General features: G+C 44.9%; 2 protein-coding genes across 3 annotated transcripts in view; one reads left to right on the top strand and one right to left on the bottom strand.

Moving 5' to 3' along the window:
• dpy19l3 (dpy-19 like C-mannosyltransferase 3) overlaps nt 1–5758 on the bottom strand; it is a 115626-nt gene extending 109868 nt beyond the window's left edge. Inside the window, exons 1-2 of the mRNA XM_085991568.1 lie at nt 5670–5758; nt 4963–5093 (exon numbers count right to left, since the gene is read on the bottom strand). Coding sequence (XP_085847694.1) covers nt 4963–5056 — 94 coding nt within the window. The 5' untranslated portion in view covers nt 5057–5093; nt 5670–5758. The remainder of the gene's footprint in view (nt 1–4962; nt 5094–5669) is intronic.
• A 3860-nt stretch (nt 5759–9618) lies between these two features.
• The window catches only part of LOC147116535 (uncharacterized), a 107542-nt gene continuing 100873 nt past the window's right edge, over nt 9619–16287 (top strand). Inside the window, exon 1 of one of the 2 annotated variants that reach the window (XM_085991569.1) lies at nt 9619–10488. In XM_085991569.1, the coding sequence (XP_085847695.1) occupies nt 9757–10488 (732 nt within the window). In that variant the 5' untranslated portion in view covers nt 9619–9756. The remainder of the gene's footprint in view (nt 10489–16287) is intronic. The other variant, XM_085991570.1, reaches the window with a different exon arrangement.

The raw sequence follows: 16287 nt of genomic DNA, 5'->3' as shown, positions 1-16287 counted from the left end.
TCAGGCCAAAAGTTAACATTTCTATTGATGTATTATTTTCTTAACCGCATTAAAGTCTGGTTATTTATGTAAAATAGAAACACCATCAAGAAATAAGAATACTCTAGATCAGTTCATATTTTAAACGCTATATGTAACCGAGTGAAATTGTTGGGGAGAAGCAAGGTCAATTATAGCACCCTCAAGTCTTATGTGACATTTATATTGTAAAACTACCTCTATTAAACTAATTCCTCAATTTGCCCTGCATTCACAACAAGTGGATTCCAGAGCCCCAGCAGCAACACTGAAAAAGAATACAAGCGCATTTGTCTGACAGTTGTGATTGTAGCTCGCGGTGTAACTATGGAACTTCCCCCACGTTAGTGAAAGAAAACACAGCACAGTCCAGAAAACACAGTGCATTGCTGGCCTGTACAAATAGCTGAATGTTCAGTATATTCATGATCTGAAAAAATAGCAGATTTGCTAGCAGCAGGTTGTGCCATGGTAGTCCATCCGGCTGGAGGCATTAACACAATTGAAGCTGGCATAGGCAGCAGCACTAATATAAATGTGGCATTAGAGGCAGCAATAAGACAAAGATTAAAGCCACGATCGGGATGTAGAGAGGTAATAACTAAAGGCAAGGAAAGCTATCTGGTACGCATAGAGTCAGTATTTTGGGAATAGATGAAAACCAGGCTTAGAAGTGCATTGGCAATAGCCTAGTACAGAGATAATTGAGTCCGAGTCAAGGTATGCATGGGGTACAGATAAAGTAGCAACGGGTTTGGGAAGCAGCTAAAGACTATGTGGATGAATTCACTAGATGCAGATAAATGACATGAGCACAGATGCCTATAAATGCATGCAAACTTTTATACATGGAAATTCAGTGTATGGATGTAGAAATATACAGGTGCACATACACTTGCATAGAATTTACAGCACAGAATCAGGTCATTCAGCCCAACTGGTCTTTGCCGGTGTTTATTCTCCGCACCCTACTTCATCTAACCCTATCAGCATATCCTTCTATTCCTTTCTCCTTCATCCACTTATCTAGCTTCCCCTAATATCCACTTATTTGGCTTGACATCAATTTGTATTTGATTACGTTTTGTGAGGCACCCTGGGACATTTTTCTATATAAAGGCACAACATAAAGGCAAGTTGTTGTAGTCAGCTATGAACTAGTTTTCAAATCCAAGTTATATATGCAGCTGCTGTACAGTTTTAAAGCTGAGTCATTAGAAATGGTGACATTCCAATACTATCTTGGACCCAATGACTAAAGCGGTTATAAACGGTGATGATAAACACTCACCTCTTTTCCGTTCACAGGAAAGCTGACAAAGTGGTATTTAAATTTACTAGCAATTTGAGAAGTCTATGGGTTCTGTCTGACAGACCTTTGATGACACAAAGCTGGGTGGGCGCGTGTGCTGTGAGGAGGATGCCGAGAAACTCCAGTATGATTTGGACAGGTTGGGTGATTGGGCAGATGCATGGTAGATGCAGTATAATGTGGATAAATGCGAGGTTATCCACTTTGGTGGCAAAAACAGGAAGGCAGCTTATTATCTGAACGGCAATAGATTGGGAGAAGGGGAAGTGCAACGTGACCTGGGTGTCCTTGTGCACCAGTCGCTGAAGGTAAGCATACAGGTGCATCAGGCGGTTAAGAAGGCAAATAGTATGTTGGCCTTCGTAGCGAGAGGGTTCGAGTACAGGAACAAGGATGTCTTGCTGCAGTTGTACAGGGCCTTGGTGTGACCACACCTTGAGTATTGTGTGCAGTTTTGGTCGCCTTATCTGAGGATGTTCTTGCCATGGAGGGAGTGCAGCGAAGATTCATCACACTGATACCTGGGATAGCAGGAATGACGTATGAGGAGAGATTGGGTCGATTGGGCTTATACTCACTGGAGTTTAGAAGAATGAGAGGGGATCTCATTGAAACTTATAAAATTCTAACAGGACTAGACAGACTAGATGCAGGAAGGATGTTCCCGATGGCGGGGGAGTCCAGAACCAGGGGTCACAGTCTAAGGATAAGGGGTAAGCCATTTAGGACAGAGATGAGGAGGAATTTCTTCACCCAGAGAGTGGTGAACCTGTGGAATTCTCTACCACAGAAGGCAGTTGAGGCCAATTCATTAAATATATTCAAGAAGGAGTTAGATATGTTTCTTAAGGCTAAAGGGATCAAGGGATATGGGGAGAAGGCAGGGACATGGTACTGAGTTTGGATGATCAGCCATGATCTCATTGAATGGCAGAGCAGGCTCAAGGGGCTGAATGGGCTACTCCTGCTCCTATCTTTTATGTTTCTATGTTTCTATAAACCTGTACTACAGGTTGAGCGTCCAAAATCCGGAGTTCCGAAATTCGGAATGTTCTGGACGATTGGTGGCAGGGTCGTCCGGAATCCGTAAAATGTTCCAGAATCCGGACATCCTGAGAGAAGCTTACCAAAAACCAGAAATATCGCAACCTGGGCCCAGGCATTTCCGGACTCGGAACGTGTTTCTGATGTCTGAAGTCCGGAAATATCGCAACCTGGGCTTGGGCGTTTCCGGACATCAGAAACACGCTCCGAAGTCCGGAAAAACACAAAAACCGGCTCGGCCTCAGTCCCGAGGTTGCCGGATTCGGGACGCTCAACCTGTACTTTGAGATGCTAGTCTGAATTATGTCGTCAGCAAGGATTCGGAACTGAACTTGAAAGACAGTCTGGTCTGCACAACAAATGAAACACACACAGCTTGCTTCCACTTAATTTTACATGCACCAGAGGCAAAATAAAGGCTCAGCTCCACAGAATAGTTTCACTAAGTACAACACCAACTGATTAAAAACGTAAGCAGGTTTCACTGGACTTGATTTCAGCTCCACGATTATACGCTTTCAGAATGCACAATCTTGCTGTAGCAGTCGTGAACTATCCAAATCTTTTATTGGATTTCAATTTCAGTTGGAATGCAATGTAGAGCGTTTCCTTTCTAAAATAATGCTGCACACTTTCTCCTTCCATCACAATTTTCTTGCCACCAACATCTTCTGCTAGTGAAGATAAGTCATTGCTTCAAGCATTGGCCACTGTCCTCTGAGCTGTCACCCACCACCTATCTTGTACAGTACACTCCAAAATCAATGCGCCACTGCTTCCATTTCTTCATCATGGTGCAGCTCACAGCACCATATAAAATGTCAAGTGAAAATCAGCCTTATACAGTCTTCTATATCTTTCCTCCTCGAGTGATTTCATAGGCTAGTAAACAATGTGATGTAACGTGGAAAGGCAAAGCTGAGATGGCTGAATTATGTAGAAAGAAAGAAATAAAAGTGATAATGTGTAGATATAGAACTACAACACAGAAATGGGCTATTCAGCCCAACCAGTCTAGGTTGGTGTTTATCTTCCACATATGGGGAGATGGAATGCACTACTTGAAAAGATAGTGGAAACAGATTCAATAATAGCTTTCAAAAGGGAACTGTATATATACAGGTAGACTACCCTTTATCCGAACTTCCGAAAACCGAAACCCTCTAAAAACTGAAGGTTTTTTCGGTCAGCGTAAGTCATGCGCACGACATGACCAGAGTGGCGCACGACCCCCCGCGGACTTACGCTGAGCAGAGGGTCAGCGTAAGTCGTGCGCACGACCCCCCACGGACCCCGACCCCCGCGGACCCCCCCTGACCCCCGCCGACTTACGCTGAGCAGACCTGTTGGTGGAAATGCGGAACTTCATTGCATTCCAGGCTAGCAGCGACGGACAAGCCACGACTGCGGACCCCCCCGCGGACCCCCTCCGACGCCGACCCCCCCCGCGGACCCCCGCCAACCCCCCCACCGACCCCAACCCCCGCGGACCCCCACGGACCCACCTTCCGAAATCCGAAATTTTCCGAAAACCGAAACACGGCTGGTCCCGAGGTTTTCGGATAAAGGATAGTCTACCTGTACTTGAAAAGGAAACATTTGCAGCGCTACAGGGAAAGCGGGGGAGGGGGACTAATTGGTTAGCTCTTATTAAAGAGCCAGCACAGGCACAATGGGCGGAATGGCCTGGTTCTGTTCTGTAAGATTCTATATCTACGAGAAGTAGTCCTAACCCCATGTACCCGTCCTGTTTGCATATCTCTTTATTTCCATTTCCTTTAAGCACCTATCTAACTTATTCTTAAATGTTAACATGGTCTCTGCTTCAATCATTAACTCCAGTAGTGCATTCCACAGATTCACAACCCTCTGTAAAACAGTCTATCTTGCTCTCTATCCTAAATCTCTTACATCTATGTCTCCTTGGTCTAGACTTCTCAATCACTGGTATCAGTCTATTTCTATCTATCTATTCTGTCCGATCACTTCATGATAAAAAAACAACTCTTCCCTTATATCTATGCAACTCGCTTTATTTAAGTTTAAGACTCTCGTTTCAGACTTAAGTATTTAACTCTCAAACTCAATGTGAAATTCTATCACATTATGATCACTCTTCCCCAGAGGATCCATTACTATGAGATTACTAATTAACTTTGTCTCATTACACAATACAAGATCTAAATAGCCTGTTCCCTGGTTGGTTTCATGACATATTATTCTAGGAAACTGTCTCAAATGCATTCCATGAACTCATCCTCCAGATTACCTTTGCCAATTTGATTTGCCCAGTCTATATGAAGATTAAAGTCCCCCATGATTATTGTATTACCTTTGTTACAAGCTGCTACTATTTGTGGATTAATACTCTGTCCAACGGTATAGTTGTTTGGGGGCCTATAAACTACTCCCACCAGTGTTTTCTGCCCCTTGTTATTTCTTATCTCCACCCATACCGATTCTACTTCCTGATCTTCTATGCCAAGATCCTTTCTCACTACTGTCCTTATGTCACCCTTTATCAGGGCTACCCCCCCCCCACCTTTTCCATTCTGCCTGTATTTTCAAAACGTTCTTTCAAAGCCTACCGGTTTTCGTCTTTACTTTGGGCTGCTCATCCTCCTGTTGTTTTGGACATTCTTCGGTGGCTTTAGAAGTCTTTCTTCGTTTTAAAAAGGTCATGGTTTAGTTTGTTCAGCTTCTCGGAGATTACTGATCCCTGAAAACAATGATTACAAATATTAATATCTATATATATATCATCACATAAAATCTTCCATTTCGGTTTCGCATTGAATACTTGTGTTCCGTTGATTATAATCTAGAGTTAGTTTCCTGGACAACTATAACGTTTTGTTCATGTCCGCGTGTTTGTGCGGATAAAACAGAAGGGAGAAATGATTTATATCAAGGTGAGCATCCATTGCGGTCAGGAATCCAGGATTTTTATCCCTGGCCCAATTTCATTGACATGGAGAACTAAGACCGTGGGCGATAGGACAGCTCGGGGCAGCTATATATAGAGCCAATAGTGCGGACCGCCGATAAAATGTCATCCTTTTACACATTCACCAGCAAGGCCAGTTATTCCCGTCCCAGGTCCCCGCCTCCTGTCCTGAAGCCAAACTCCAGCACAAGCGAGTGCCGAGCGCTGCACACACCGGCACAGCAGCAGCAGGCTGACAGCCGATTCCAGGCCCGACTGCCGGCCGCTTGAATTATTTGAAATCTCTTCCCCGGCCCCGCCCAACGCTACCACAGAGAATCAAACCCTGACAGCGGAATCTCCACTAACTGTATTTCAACAAGCGACATTTTGCGAAATCACAGCCGCTCGTTTCTATATCCGGGTCGGAGGTCCGTTAGGCGTCTCCATGGTAATGAGCGGGAGCGGGGGCGCGTGCAATGGGAGAGACACCAGAGGGCCGATGGACGGGGGCAGGCCAATGTGCTCACTTGTATCCAGAAGCATCAAATGTAGGGTCACCACATTTTCTAAGCAGAATCTGGGGAGCACAGCAAAGTAGCCAGGACGGAAAATGTATGCTGCGCAATTTTTTTTTAGCAGGCTATATTTTTAACAGTTGCACATATACACTACAAATGCAAAACAAATGTGCATATAGTTATGGCGGATGTGATGACACACTATTTAACCGCACTCAGACACTGTTTATAAGTGATACAATAACACTGTTCAGTCCATTGACCTGAAACTGTGATTATATCTAACGGTATCGTATGCATATATTTCAATGATGAATATGACCCTCGTCAGTTCGGGGACGAGTTTCGTGAACCGGAGACTCTTCCGGGGACATTGTTTGCCTGGGTACACAGTACCTCATCCAGGGACTGTCCCCAGAAAACTGTGAAGTATGGTCACCCTAACCTAATGTCTTGTGTAGACATTTCTAGTAGTCTCTGGCCCCTGATGCAAGCCCCCATCCTTCTATTCTCTCCCTTTACCTTCACCAGCCATTGTAATGATGCAGCTCGACCCCCCAGTCCCACTCCTTACCAGCAAAGTATTCCACAGTTCATAGGTATTAATTGTGAACACTTACATTATGTTTTCCTGACGGTTGTCACCACCAGAATAAGCAGATGGGACCTTGGATTAATGGAGTAAATTTTACAATGTCGTACTCCCGATGTAAAGCTTCACACAGCAGGAATGCATATTGATTGAATGTAGTATAAACCTAAATGATGTACTCAAGCACACAACCATTAGACCCAGAAGTAAGAATGCTACCATCTGAGCCACATTGACATAATTTGAACACAGGAATAATTTGGCCTGAGATAAAGACATAACACTACAAAAGAAAAATAAATGTTGACTTTCTTTTGAGCTGGCATATCTATTTCAGGCTCTGTATGTGCTCCATTCCAATTCAGAGGGATTGGAGTGTGAAATCTGTGGTCAAACATCTCTTGCATTAAGAAGCATGTCTGTTAGCTAGAAATCTTTAAGTCCAGTGATGAGAATAGAGGAAGCAATATTCTACACTTTCATTTTAAACCTGAGTTCAGTATTTGACAGCTTATTGATAGGTGCCTGTTAAAATAGTACAATTGAAAGCCCCTTTTTCTATATAATATATAATCACTATTACATTTTTATTGAAAACATTTTGCACTTTGGAAATTGATATTAAATCATCATATGCTACATCATGTACACATGAATAACCATTGTGACAGCATCATGCAACCGTTTTAAAAGGCCAATGCAATTTTATGGTGCATACCAAAGACGTTGAGTACAAGTCAAAGGAGGTAATATCCCAACTCCTTCAATGCCTTACAGTAGACTTGGAATATTGAAACTATTTTTGGTTTCTAGCCAGAAATACATGGTCTAAAAGAGTGTAAAAAGAGCAACTAGGATTATTCTGGAGCTAATATCTAAGTGCAATGAGGGGATATTGTGGAAGCTTAGGTTAGGGGATAAGTGGAGATACTGTGTGACACAAGTATTTAAATTTATAAGAGGAATTGATGAGATGGAAATTGGAAAATATAAAATAAGAAGGTATAATAAGATATAAAAGTAAAGGCTAAAATTCTTCTAAAGACAGTAAGTACTGTATAAAGATTGAATTGCCTCAGAAAGTAATTGATGCAATTACAGTAGTCTTAATCATAAAGGGTGGGATTGGTGTATCGTATATAAAGATTTGAGGCCCATTTCAGGATTCGAGTTGGAATTGAAATAGTAGTAAGTTAAAACTGAGGTGGGGGATGGTTGATAGAAAAGTGTTTATAACAAGAGTCTGGTGGTAATGAATATAACAGTGACTTAGTTGGACAGAATGCTTTTCTGTCCTTTTCTTTCTGTAGAGCATTTACAGTATGTGAAAATGGAGCACTCCTTATACTAAAGCAAATGTGAAGTGATGCCCATATGTTAGTCACAATTACATAGAAATAACTGTTTTTTCAGTCTGTTACAAGGCATTCAAATGATGTCATAAACCAGAAGAGTGAAGCTAAAGTGTGGTATATACTAGTTGATAATGTGATGGCAGGTGTTTGAAGTACTCAAGTGTTTTGGATGCAGGGGCCTGTTTCAGATGTAGAGGTCTGAGGCCTAATTTGCACCCAATATTCTTAGCACACTGCAATGCAGTGATGCACTGGGAACCTGCGCACCAATTGTGTGGAACATGCATTAAGAGCATAACTTTTATTTAAATTATGGATCATCTCTATAACGGGACTGGATTACCGCAGCAGTGCTCCAGACAATCAGTGCATGGAAGGGGATGTCAAATATAAAAATTAAAGTCCCAATTAATCGAGGCATGAAATATGCGGGCGGGGCAGGCTGGAAGTCCCCTTAACGTCGTCGGCTTGAAGCCTGTGTGATCTTAACTCCCGGATATTTCCATTTGATTGACGGGCTGCTCTCCCAATCACCTAGGGAATTGGGCAGCCCACCCATTTACTGCGCACAATTTCCTATGCGACTCACTAGGCCGCCTCTTAAAGCGAGGTTGTATTCCCTGCTTGAATTTATCATTGAACAACTGTGCAAGATACCTTGGCTACTGAAATTAATAGGTCTTCCTATTCCGAAATTTCAAATAATGGAATCAGTTGTCAGGAGTAAATTTGAAGATTATTTTGTAATGCCCGAGTAAATATTAGTCACTGCAGCTACAGAAAGAAGATCCTGCCTGACAAATCTTCTTGACTTCTTTGAGGAAGTGACAACTCAAGTGGACTGTGCTAAATCCTAGAATATGGTGTACTTACACTTCCAAAAGGCATTTGTTAAACTTCCACACAAAAGGCTACAAGTTCACTGAAAGGATAAAAGTCAATGGATACTTGTTAGAGAACTTATTTTGAGATCATGGGGTTCGGGGTGGGGGGGGGGGAGGGGGTGGCAGTGGGGGTTGGTGGGTGGCGGTGCTGAGTAGGGTGTCCCAGGGATCAGCGTTGGGACAAGTACTGTTTCTAATATATATCAATGACATTTCAGAAACTCTATTCAAATTGGTCAAATTTTCAAATGGTTCAGAGAAGCAGTAGAATCAAATGAGCCAGCTCAGAAATTACAGAATGAGATGCACAAAATATTTAAGTGGGAAAAACAATGGCAATTTAAAGCAGACTGCTGTAAAGCACTGCACCTAGGAAAGAAAAAAAATGGGTAACACTCATACTCCATGAATGGTGTTGAAATAGTTGAGGATGAAGTTGAATAAGAACTAATAGTCTTAGTGGACTCAAACCTCAATATGTCCAATTAATGCAGAGCAACGATCAACAAAGCCAAAAAATGTTGAAATGCATAGCCAAAACAGTAGAATATAGGTCAGAGGAAGTTGTGTTCAAAGTGTACTGTGCTTTAGTCAGACCACATCTTGAGTATTATATTCGGTTCTGGTCGCAGAAAAACAAAGGAAACGTTCAAGTGCTAGAAGCAGTGCAGAGAAGAGCCACAAGGCTGCTCCCTAGTGTCAAAGGTCAGAGTTATGAAGAAAGTCTGGAGAAGCTTGGGGTTTTCAGCATGGAAAGGAGACTTCTGAGAGAGTAGAACAAGGGTCCAAGTTCGAACTGTAAAAGATAAATTTAAGATTGATATCAGGAAGTTCTTCTGCACAAAGAGTGACCAACATTTGAAATGGAGTTTCAGATAGAGTAGCAGAGGTGAAAATCTTAGAATTTTTAAAGAAACAATTAGATGCTGCAATATTGCGAGGGGTGGGGGGGTGGAAACTGTCAGCTCTTTCTGGATGGATGAACTAAGATGGGCCAAATCTCCTTCCTCATCCGTAATTATCTTGTGATCTTGTGACCCACAGTGTAAGGAAAAAGGAACTAACTTGAGATCAGGGTGCAGTCAAAAATAAAGCACATTGGAAATGACTAAAAAAAACTCATTAGCAGACAGTAAAATTCCATCAACAGAGAGTGAAAGCTTATTGGCAGACAGTGAAATTTCATCAGCAAGCAACATTAGGTCACCAGCAAACAGTGAAATTTCATCAGCAAGCTACAATAGGTCAAGAGCAGACAGTGAAATTTCATCAGCAAGCAGCAATAGGTCAACAGCAGACGATGTAAGCAGCTTGACTGAACATGAGCATTTCCACCCCAGCAATGCACCTGAAGAAATGGTAACTCACTCAAGAGAATGCACAGAAGTAGATGAAAATCAAAACCAGAGCACAATACAATTTTTTTTTAAACTGTTGGAAATCTGCTATGAAATGTATCGAGGCAAAACCGATTCTGGTGAAAACAAAATACAGTTTAGCGGTTGGCAGCAGAATATAATATCTAAATTAAAGGAAGTACTGAAAAATTACTGCAAAAGAATATACAGATGTAAAACAGATTCTATTGAAGAAGAGGCAGAAACTAGTGATGAGCACAACAGCATAGCAAGTGAATGTACTGACACGCTGGAAAATTTTAAAAGAATATTTGAAGATGAAGCAGATTCTGGTGAAAAGGAAAAAGATATTAGTAATCAGGACCAGATTACATTATCTAATTTTAATGAAATGCTAGAAAATTGCTGCACTCAAATGTATGAAGATTCTTGCAAAAAGGAATTAGAGATGAGTAAAACCGGAACTTCAGATTGGCAGGTTAGTACAATGCAAACTTTGTAAATAATCTTCTAAACTCATCATAACATTTGAAATTCTACGAATATGTGTTGGAGCAATAGTTTTAATATGTTATCACAATATCAATATTTTAACCAAAGGGTAGGTTGTTGACTATTCTTAAAATTTCTCTGTAGTTTTGGATTGGTCATTAACAGAAACTTGCAGTGACATTGAAAAAGCTTTTTCACTAATGCATTATCCCTAGGGGCAAATAAAATCAAAGAAAATCCAAAGATGTTTTATAAATACATAAAGAGCAAGAGAATAACTAAAGAAACAGTAGGGCCTATCAGAGACCAAAAAGGTCACTCGTGTGTGGAGGTGGAAGACATGGGTATGGTTCTTAATGAAGACTTTGCGTCTGTCTTTACAAAAGAGAGGGATGATGCAGACGTTGTTAAGGAGGAGGAGTATGAAATATTAGATGAGATAAACATAGAGAGGAAGTATTAAGGGGTCTAGCATCTTTGAAAGTAGATAAATCACCAGCCCCAGATGAAAAGTATTGCAGGCTGTTAAGAGAAGCAAGCGAGGAAATAGCGGAGGCTCTGACCATCATTTTCCAATCCTCTCTGACTACAGATGTGGTACTGGAGGACTGCTAATGTTGGACTGTTATTTAAAAAGGGAGAAAGGGATAGACCGAATAATTACAGGCCAGTCATCCTAACCTTGGTGGTGGGTAAATTATTGGAAAAAATTCTGAGGGACAGTATATTAATCGTCATTTAGAAAGGCACGGTTTAATCAAGGACAGTCAGCATGGATTTGTTCAGGGAAGGTCATATCTGACTAACTTGATTGAATTTTTTGAGGAGGCAACAAAGAGGGTTGATGAGGGTAGCGCGTTTGATGTAGTCTACATGGATTTTAGCAAGGCTTTTGACAAGGTCCCAAATGGCAGACTGGTCAGAAAAGTAAAAGCCCATGGGATCCAAGGGAAAGTGGCAAGTTGGATCCAAAATTGGCTCAGTGGTAGGAAGCAAAGGGTAATGGTCGACGGGTGTTTTTGTGACTGGAAGGCTGTTTCCAGTGGGATTTCCGCAGGACCCAGTACTAGCTCCCTTGCTTTTTGTGGTATAAATCAATGATTTAGACTTTAATGTAAGGGGCATGATTAACAAGTTTGCAGATGATACTAAAATTGGCCGTGTGGTTGATAGGAAGAAAGCTGTAGACGGCAGGAAGATATCAATGGACTGGTCAGGGGGGCAGAAAAGTGGCAAATGGAATTCAATCTGGAGAAGTGTGAGGTAATGCATTTGGGGAGGGTTAAGAAGGCAAGGGAATACACAATAAATGGTAGGATACTGAGAATTGTAGAGGAAAAGAGGGACCTTGGAGTGCATGTCCACAGATCACTGAAGGTAGCAGGACAGGTTGATAAGCTAGTTAAGAAGGCATGTAGGATACTTTCCTTTATTTGCTGAGGAATAGAATATAAGAGCAAGGAGGTTACGCTTGAACTATACAAAACACTAGTTAGGCCACAGTTAAAAGTACTGCATACAGTTCTGGTCATCACATTACAGGAAAGATATGATTGCACTAGAGAGGGTACAGAGGAGATTTACAAGGATGTTGCCAGGATGGGAGAATTTCAGCTATGAGGAAAGACTGGATAGACCAGGGTTGTTTTCTTTGGAACAGAGGAGGTTGAGGGGAGACTTGATTGAGGTGTATAAAATTATGAAGGGCCTAGATAGAGTGGCTAAGAAGGACCTATTTCCCTTAGCAGAGAGGTCAGTAACCAGGGGGCATAGATTTAAAGTAATTGGAAGGATTAGCGGGGAGTTGAGAACTTTTTTCACCCAGGAGGTGGTGGGGTTCTGGAACTCACTGCCTGAAAAGGTGGTAGAGGCAGAAACCCTCATCACATTTTAAAAGTACTTGGATATGCACTTGAAGTGCCGTAACCTACAAGGCCACGGACCAAGAGCTGGAAAGTGGGATTAGGCTAGATAACTCTTTTTCGGACGGTATGGACACGATGGGCTGAATGGCTTCCTTCTGTGCCATAAATTTCTATGATTCTATGAAATGTTGACACATTTGAAATCTCAATCTTGACTAATGTTCAAATTAATTTGTTCTCGAAAGGCTCATTCCAGCACTTCTTGGTTGTGGTAGTCCAGTAAGCAGTGCACTTTGCAATGTAAGCCTAGTCTCATGTTATTCATTGTGCCTTCTGATATTCCGACCTCTTCAACTGACCTATTACTCATGACGACGTCAGTGCGCCTGCCAATGTCCTCCACAATTGTTTAATTTCTTCCTTTAACACTGTTGTAGCCAATTGATAATGGACAATCTGATGTGCCTCAATAATTCTGAGACTCGATGTTAGCGAAACAAAACAAGGCTTTTATTAACTTAGAAAGTAACACGTAAGAGAGAGAGGTATCTTCCTTCTGGAGACTGAGGCCAGACTGAGCTAGCTTACAAAAGGGGCCAGGTATGGGCAGAGCCCTACACACACAGCACATTCCAGCACATTCCAATAAACAACACAATGAGGACTGGGGGAAGGGAAATGACACTGAAACCGACCACAGTCACAGGCAGTGATGAATGGAATATTTCATCACATTCATCCCTTCTATAGATTTAGTCTGTTCGGGGGTTTGATAGTCCTCTGCGACCGACGTGGCTGTTGTGGTGCCGCGGGTGTCGGCTGGGTGTCCCCGGTAGTCTCCTGGGTCTCTGCCGGGGGTGCCGCCAGGGTTGTTGAAGGGGTAGTTGGTGGGGGTGCCGTTGGTCGATGTTCTTCCGGGGGTGATGAAAGAGTAGTGGGTGGGTAAGAGTTGCTGTGATCGTTGTTGCTGCTATTGCCGTGGTTGTTGTCGATGCCGGCTGGGGCGACGTCTTTTATGGACACGGTGTCCTCCCTTCCGTCGGCGTGCCGGACATATGCGTATTGGGGGTTGGCGTGGAGTAGGTGTACTGGCTCCACGAGAGGGTCCATCTTGTGGCCCCTCACATGCCTTCGCACGAGTACCGGACCTGGGGTGGAGAGCCATGACGGCATGGATATGCCTGAGGTGGATTTCCGGGGAAAGACAAACATTCGTTCATGAGGCGTGGCATTAGTGGCCGTACACAATAGCGACCGTATCGAATGGAGCACATCCGAGAGGACTTCCTGCCAGCGGGAGATAGGGAGGCCCTTGGTCCTTAGAGTTAGAGTGATTGCTTTCCATACTGTCCCGTTCTCTCGCTCCACTTGGCCGTTACCCCGGGGGTTGTAGCTGGTGGTACGGCTCGTGGCGATCCCCTTGGACAGCATGTACTGGCGTAGCTCTTCACTCATGAAGGACGCCCCCCTATCCGTATGGATGTAGCTCGGCATACCGAACAGGCAGAACAGGCTGTTGAGGCATTTAATGACCGTGGCGCTGGTCATGTCTGGGCAGGGGAAGGCGAATGGGAACCGGGAGTATTCGTCCACAATGTTCAGGAAGTAAACATTGCGGTCGACGGACGGGAGGGGGCCCTTGAAATCTAAGCTGAGCCGCTCAAAGGGCCGTGTAGCTTTGATTAAGTGGGCTCTATCTGGGCGGTAGAACCGAGGCTTGCACTCAGCACAAGTGCGGCAGTTCCTGGTCAGAGACCGAACTTCCTCAATCGAGTAGGGTAAGTTACGGGACTTTATGAAGTGGAACAGCCGCGTGACCCCTGGGTGGCAGAGGTCGTTGTGGAGGGTCTGTAGCCGATCCCCGGTGGCGCTGGCACACATCCCTCGTGAGAGGGCGTCAGGGGATTCGTTAAGGGCCCCTGGCCGGTAAATGATGTCGTACTCGAAGGTGGAGAGCTCGATCCGCCACCTAAGAATCTTATCATTTTTAATCTTCCCCCTCTGTTTATTATTGAACATAAACGCTACCGACCGCTGGTCGGTAAGTACGGTGAAGCGTTTGCCGGCTAGGTAGTGGCGCCAGTGGCGCACTGCCTCCACGATGGCTTGGGCCTCCTTTTCCACGGAGGAGTGTCTGATCTCGGGCCCTTGGAGGGTCCTCGAGAAGAAAGCTACGGGCCGCCCCGCCTGGTTGAGGGTGGCCGCCAAGGCGAAGTCAGATGCATCACTTTCCACTTGAAATGGAGTGTTCTCGTCCACTGCCTGTAGCGTGGCCCGCTCAATATCCTGCTTAATGCTTTTGAAGGCGGCGTGGGCCTCAGCAGAGAGCGGAAAAGAGGATGCTTTCAAGAGGGGGCGGGCTTTGTCGGAGTAGTTGGGGACCCATTGGGAATAATAAGAAAATAACCCCAGGCACCTTTTCAGGGCTTTGGGAGTGTTGGGCAGGGGCAGCTCCCGTAGGGGGCGCAATCGGTCGGGGTCTGGTCCGATTTCCCCCATTCTCCACCACGCTGCCTAGTATGCAGAGGCGCGTGGTGTTGAAAACGCACTTGTCCTCGTTGTAGGTGAGGTTGAGTTTTTGTGCGGTTTCCAGGAACCTCTCGAGGTTCGAGTCGTGATCCTGCTGATTGTGGCCGCAGATGGTGACGTTGTCGAGGTAGGGGAAGGTTGCCTGCAAGTGGTGGTCATCGACCATGCGGTCCATCTCCCTCTGAAAAACCGAGACCCCATTCGTCACCCCAAAGGGGACTCTGAGGAATTGGTAGAGGCGTCCGTTCGCCTCGAAGGCGGTGTACGGGCGGTCCTCTGGTCTGATAGGGAGCTGGTGGTACGCTGACTTGAGGTCGATGGTGGAGAACACCCGGTATTGGGCGATTTGGTTCACCATTTCTGATATGCGGGGTAGCGGGTAGGCGTCTAGTTGGGTGTACCCGTTGATCGTTTGACTATAGTCGATCACCATCCGTTTCTTCTCGCTACCCCTTACCACTACCACTTCGGCGCGCCACGGGCTGTTGCTGCGTTCAATAATGCGCTCTTTCAGGAGCCTGTCTACCTCGGTCGCGATAAACCGCCTGTCCTCCCAGCTGTACCTCCTGCTTTTGGTCGCTATTGGCCGGCAGTTAGGGGTAAGGTTCGCGAATAGCGAAGGCGGCTTTACCTTCAGGGTAGCCAGACCGCACACTGTGAGGGGCGGCTGGGACCCACCGTACTTGAGCGTGATGCTTTGGTGGTTGCACTGGAAATCCAGGCCCAAGATCACGCTCGCACATAGGTTCTTCATGATTAATACTTTAAAATTATCGTATACAGTTCCGTTAACGCCCAATTGTACTGTGCAGTAACCCAGAATGGTCGATGTCTGGGTTTTATCAGCCATAGAGATGGTACCCTGAGCAGGGACCACCTTTAGGGAGAGTTGCTGTGCCAGTTCAGGGTGGATAAAACTCTCCGTGCTTCCACTGTCAATTAAACATTTAACCCGGCACCCGTTTACCTCGATGTCCACCATTGATTTGGATAGCGGGTGCGGCCTGGTCTGGTCCACTGTGACCGATGCCACTGTAGGGCCCTGATCGATACAAGATGGCGTCCACGCTGTCTGCTCATAAGATGGCGGACCCCACGAGGTCGGGCAAGATGGCGTCCAAGATGGCCGCTCCCACGGCGCACACGCGGCGGTGGCGGGTTTTCCGGTGGTTGGTTTTCCGGCGGGGTTCCCTCTGCACACCTTCCCGAAGTGCCCCTTCTTACCGCACTTAAAGCAGGTGGTGCCTTTCGCCGGGCACAGGTTTCTGGTGTGTTTTGGCTGCCCGCAGAAGTAGCAGTTGGGTCCCTGACGCGTCGCGGCTGTCGTAGGGCTTCTGGGGGGAGAGCGGGGCCCCGCCGGTGTCGGGCTGCCGGGCGGGGAAGATGCCTTC

Source organism: Somniosus microcephalus, chromosome 6 (genome assembly GCF_052327205.1).
Source record: "Somniosus microcephalus isolate GS21.2 chromosome 6, FLI_Smic_1.0, whole genome shotgun sequence".
NCBI classification, from domain to species: Eukaryota; Metazoa; Chordata; class Chondrichthyes; order Squaliformes; family Somniosidae; genus Somniosus; species Somniosus microcephalus.
The sequence above is the reverse complement of the archived record's forward strand: the minus strand, read 5'-3'. Positions and strand labels throughout refer to the sequence as shown.